The sequence below is a fragment of the Podarcis liolepis genome, assembly GCF_965112155.1.
Source record: "Podarcis liolepis genome assembly, chromosome: 15".
In the NCBI taxonomy this organism is placed as follows: Eukaryota; Metazoa; Chordata; class Lepidosauria; order Squamata; family Lacertidae; genus Podarcis; species Podarcis liolepis.
The window spans coordinates 3,460,324-3,466,323 of NC_139566.1; the positions used below are offsets into that span (position 1 = coordinate 3,460,324).

At 48.7% G+C, this 6,000-nt stretch overlaps 1 protein-coding gene across 1 annotated transcript in view; it reads left to right on the forward strand.

Moving 5' to 3' along the window:
• LOC310694215 (methanethiol oxidase-like) overlaps positions 1-1,573 on the forward strand; it is a 48,623-nt gene extending 47,050 nt beyond the window's left edge. Inside the window, exon 12 of the mRNA XM_083477222.1 lies at positions 457-1,573. Within this exon, the coding sequence (XP_083333348.1) occupies positions 457-619 (163 nt within the window). The 3' untranslated portion in view covers positions 620-1,573. The remainder of the gene's footprint in view (positions 1-456) is intronic.
• The last annotated feature ends 4,427 nt before the right edge of the window (positions 1,574-6,000 follow it).

The window sequence follows — 6,000 nt, forward strand, 5'->3', positions numbered from 1 at the left end:
CCTCTATGTGACATCCTTTTAGATATTTGAACATGGCTATCATATCACCCCTTAACCTCCTCTTCTCCAGGCTAAACATGCCCAGCTCCCTTAGCCGTTCCTCATAAGGCATCGTTTCCAGGCCTTGGACCATTTTGGTTGCCCTCCTCTGGACACGTTCCAGTTTGTCAGTGTCCTTCTTGAACTGTGGTGCCCAGAACTGGACACAGTACTCCAGGTGAGGTCTGACCAGAGCAGAATACAGTGGCACTATTACTTCCCTTGAATCTGCTTGCGGGTTCCCATTCAAGCATCTGGTCAGCTGCTGTGATAACAGGAGGCTGGACCAGATTGGCCACTGGCCTGATTCTGCTACAGGACGTCTTCCCTTTTGTCCTTGAAATGATGGTGGCCTTATTTCTGCCTTCCCTCACGACATGTTTTCTCCACTCCCATTTCCCCTCCTCTTCACTTCAGGGAAGGCTCCGTCATGCTACAAATCGATGTCGACACCAAGAAAGGCGGCTTGAAAGTGAATAAGAATTTCCTTGTGGATTTCGGGAAAGAGCCGGAGGGCCCAGCGCTCGCCCACGAGATCCGCTACCCAGGAGGAGACTGCACCTCCGACATCTGGATCTGAGGAAGGCTCCCAGCAGGGCAGAGTGCAGTTGCACCCTTAATGTTGACCCTTTGTCCTTTCTATGTTCCACATATGAAAATTGATCTCGTTGGGGCCTCTAAGCAGATTTCCATGTTCTTGCAGACAGGGAACAAGTTTATAGTCTGTGGAAGTGAACAGCACAGTGGACGCTCGGGTTGTGAACATGATCCGTGCAGGCTGCACATTCGCAACCTGCAGTGTTTGCAACCGACAGTGGTGCATCTGCGCATGCACGGGTTGCGATTCGACGCCTCTGCACATGCGCAAAGCACGATTTAGCACTTCTGCACATGTGCGACTGCCGAAACCCGGAAGTAACCTGTTCTGGTACTTCCGGGTTTCGGCGGGTCTGTAACCCAAAAAAACACAACCTGAAGCATCTGTAACCCAAGGTACGACTGTAAAGCTTTTCCTGGGCTGTACCACTTCAGGCAGTAAGCAGGGGTGTAGCACATTAGGACGCTCCCACACAACGATAAAAAAAACATATGCACATAGAAAACTAGTACATTAGCAGTAAGGCTTATGATCAGCTTTCTCTATACATAGGGAGTCTGGGGAGATGGGAAGGGAAGTATTCCAACATGTAACTCCCCCTTCCTGAAGGCTGAAGTGGAACCACCCATAGCTCATTATGAGAATCTCTGGAACAGTCGTATTACCTGATGATACTTTTAATGATACCAAACTGTCCTGCGTGTTAACTGGCCTGCCTGCCTCTCTCTATTGCAAACTGTAGTCTTGCTCACATGATTTATTCTGCACGTGACAGATCATCACACTAGGCCTTGGAGCCATTCGATGAAGCCGAATGTGGGAAGATTCAGGGCGGACAAATGAAAGTTCTCCTCCACACGGCGCTTGGAGAGTTTCCTTTCACAACCAATCAGTGTATAAATCTTACGAAATAAATAAACGAATAGCTGAACTGTGGCATGTGGTCCCCGTCGGATGTATCGATGGTTTTTTAAAAGTGTTAGACAAATTCATGCAGGATTAGGCGACCAATACTTAGTGACTTTGATGCTGGAGGCAGAAATGTTTCTGAATACCAGTTTTGGGGGATTTCTGGTGGGGAGAGCCCTGCTCCGCTCAGGTCCTGCTTCCCATTGAGACATCTGGGTACCCAGAGCGAGAACAGGGAGGCTGGACTAGAAGGAGCTCTGGCAAAAATAAATAAAAAGGCCTTCTCCCCACATGTGCTCCCCAGGAAGTGGTATTCAGACACATCCTACCTCCAGTGCACACAGCTATTGTGGCTCTGGATCCGGGCATTAGCTTTGCCCTCGTAAACTACCGTATTTTTCGCCCCATAAGATGCACTTTTTTCTTCCTAAAAAGTAAGGGGAAATGTCTGTGCGTCTTATGGAGCGAATGCGTAGTCCCTGGAGCCAAATTGCCCAGGGGCAAAAAACAGATCATGCTCTCTTTTTTTGAAAGAGGGTGTTGAAACAAAGCCGCTGATCATTTGCCGATCAGGGAGAGAGATAAGGGACGCTAGAGATAAAGGAGGCTGCCTGGGAGCGGGGAGGTAAATACAGCAGACTTGCAAAGGGGGGAAACAGGAAGACTAAAGCAATGAGGAGAGAAATTAGAAGAAAACGAGGAGTAAAAAACTGCTCCAGCTAAGGAAAAGACACTAAGGCAAACAAGAGGGAAGGGAGTGTTGAAAGGAAGCAGCTGATCAGTAAGCAATCGGGAGGGAGATAAGGGACACTAGAGATAAAGGAGGCTGCCTGGGAGGGGGGAGGTAAAAGCCCATGGATCCTCCGGATTTTTGCATTGGGTCACCCCAAATTCACCATCAGATCACATAGCATGTCCATGGCTACAGCCTACACCAAAAAAATAACGCATCCACTGTTTCGTGGGGCTGCAATGGCGCAAAAACGTGGTTACAAAGCATGGTTCCACATGGATCCTCAGGATTTTTGCATTGGGCTGCCCCAAATTCACCATCAGATCACATGTCTGTGGCCACAGCTTGAACCACAAAAATCACACATCCACTGTTTCGTTCAGAATATTTTTTTCCTTCCTCTAAAAACTAGGTGCGTCTTATGGTCAGGTGCGTCTTATGGAGCGAAAAATATGGTGCTTCCTTCCTACTGCCTACTTGGATTTTAACGTAGGGTTACCAGACATCCCCGGTTCCCAGGGACAGTCCCCAGATTTGCAAATCTGTCCCCGGGAAACGTGGCAGCGGCAGCCTCAGCAGCCCAGAGCCAGCCTGGTTGCGCAGTTGGCTCTAGCTGGCTTCAGGAGATGCTCACTGCCACTGCTGAGGGGGAACCGGGGGCGTCTGGGGGTACAGATTTCCTGCCCCCTTCCCCCTTTGTTTTGACAGATCGGGGGAGGCTCGGGAGTTGCGGGTGGGCGGCCGTTGCCCAGGAGCGGTGCAAGGCGCATGGTTTCTCTGCCAGGCAATGTGCAAAGCCCTTCTTTCGCACCCTGTGAAACATAAATGTGCAGAGTTTTTAAAAAATTGGGCAACGGCCGGCCACGACTCCTCAGCCTCCCCTGATCAGTCAAAACAAAGGGGGAAGGGGGCAGGAGATCAGGGGAGGCTCGGGAGTCAAGGGCGTGCGGCACGCCATTGCCCAGTTTTTTAAAAAACTGCGCATTTATGTTTCACAGGGTGCAAAAGAAGGGCTTTGCACCTTTATACAATATGCATGTGTGCTTGGGCCCAGGGTCTTTTGCCTCACCACCTCCACTACTGACTCCCTGTTGCTACTCAACTTCTCTCCCCTAAAAAAATTGTCCCCGGATTCATTGAAAAAAAATCTGGTAACCATATTTTAACGTTCCGTCTTCTTTAAATGTGTCAACAGGACCCAAAAGCTAATGGATTTTTTTGAATGTATAAGGTTTGGACCCCAGCACAATTTGTGTCTCATCCTTTATAATGAGAATGGTGAAAATGTGTTTAAATACCCACAGTCTACAGCAGCCTTTCTCAAGATGCTGTTGGACTACAACTCCTGTCATCCCTAGCTGGCAGAACCTTTGGCCAGGGATGATGGGAGTTGTAGTCCAACAACATCTGGGGACCCAAGCTTCAGAATGGCAGTGAGATCTGAAATTACCGATGCTCCCTGGCGAAAAATGAATGGCTCGCTCTTTATTTGGTAACTACCATTTTCTGCCACAAGAGGTCACATTCGTATTTTACCACACGACATTTAACTAGGGCAGGGGTCTGCAACCTTTAAGACAAAAAGAGCCCCTTGGACCCGTTTCCGAAGAAAAAACAACTGGGAGCCGCAAAACTCGTCATTATAAAAATAACTTTTTTGTTACTTTTTTATTATTTCTTTGTTTGACCCCTCAGAATTACTCCTCCTCATAGAAATAAACGTTAAATTAACAAGTTACCTTTTTTGTGTGTGTGTTCTTCACTCCCCTTCAAAACAGTGACCAGCGTACATGCCCCTTACAATGTAGCGGGCGGGCGGGAAGGTGACGTCGGGATGGTGCGTGACTAATGCACACACCGCCCCCATGCGACGTCACAGCCAGTACAGCGCCTGCCACAGTGGGGAGTGTCGGGGCGCACAATGCGCCTCCTCCCCTCGCTAGTATCCGCCCCGGAGCCGCGGCAAAGGTGTAAAAGAGCCACATGCAGCTCCGGAGCCGCGGGTTGCAGACCCCTGAGCTAGGGGCTCTGCCTGCATCTACAATACTGTACATTACTGCTTTTAAACCAATTTGATGATAAGTTCAACTGTGTTATCATGATCAATAAACCTGAGGGACATGGTCTTCACCAAAAATTATTGGAATTCATAGTGAGGCTACAATCCCCAGGGAGAGGTTTCAAACTGATTTAAGGCCTCCCTCAGACATCCTTTTAATAATGCTTATCTGTGCTTATGATAATACTGAGGTGGTTATACACAATTCTGTTTGCACCTGCAAAAGTTTTGGAGAGGACGTAACTGCTCTTGTTCCAATCGTTGCATGTCCTGTAACTTCCAGCTTGAAAACCTGTAACTTTTTATTAGAGAATGTTTTCATGACAGAGTAAGCTGCAGGCATTCCTGTGGAAACTGAGTGCATGTTTTGGATAAATTTAGAAAGCGTTTTATGAAATAGCAGAAGGGACCAGCATATTAGAAAGGTATGTGAGTCCTTTCCAGGGAAGGTAGGGGACAGGTCAGAATCCAGTTAAGGTGTGTTGAGGAAGGTGTATATTACACAACTGGAGCTTCTTTTAGGAAACCTCCAAATTGTTGAGCTTTTATATGTCTAAGATCCAGGACAAAGCGCTGCCTTTCAGAAATCCGCCCCCCCCCCCGGGCGTCAATTCTGCCTTTGTCCTCCACTATATAATTTTTACATAATTTTTACTGCAGGGTTTATGCACTCTGATTTTTTTTTTAATGAATAGTGGCAATGGTGGTGCTGTGGGTTAAACCACAAAGCCTAGGACTTGCTGATCAGAGGTCGGCGGTTCGAATCCCCGCGACGGGGTGAGCTCCCGTTGCTCGGTCCCTGCTCCTGCCAACCTGGCAGTTCGAAAGCACACCAGTGCAAGTAGATAAATAGGTACCGCTCTGGCGGGAAGGTAAATGGCGTTTCCGTGCGCTGCTCTGGTTCGCCAGAAGCAGCTTAGTCCTGCTGGCCACATGACCCAGAAGCTGTCTGCGGACAAACGCCGGCTCCCTTGACCAGTAAAGTGAGATGAGCGCCGCAACCCCAGAGTCGGTCAAGACTGGACCTAATGGTCAGGGGTCCCTTTAGCTTTACCAAATATTTTTTTAATAAAAAAATAAGAACCTAACTTTCATGTAGTGTCAAGGGCTGCTGTGACCTCAGCAGCCAATTGACCAATCGCCTCTCCCGTTCTCTGTCACATCCCCCACCCCAGCACATCTGAAAACGCTGAGCTCGTATCAGCAAGTCGGGTCACACGGGGTAGATCTGAAATGTTCTCATCCCCAGACGCCCAGCGGGGCTTTCAGACTTGCGTTTCTTGAACGGCAGACTCCCTCCTTTCAGCCCCTCAACACTTTGGCTCACGTCTTAAGCTTGGGGTGATTTCAGAAGCGGCAATATGGCGACAGGGCGGTTCAAAGACAAATAAGAAGCGCTAATGAACTGCTGAGCATACATACATATATGCTCGCAGGCACGCCCCGCTGCTTCCTGGACCCTAGCCATGCGCTTGCTTGAGGCAGCCAAAACATTTATGGGAACTTTTTCCTGCATCATGCTCATTGATAAAGGCAGCGTCATGTGTGTAGCTCATCCTCAGTCGCAATTAATTCTGGGCGCCGGGCAGGATCCGTGCCACCTGCCTTACAACCAGTGCCAAACAACACAAGACGGAAAAGAAGGTGTGATAATGGTGAACT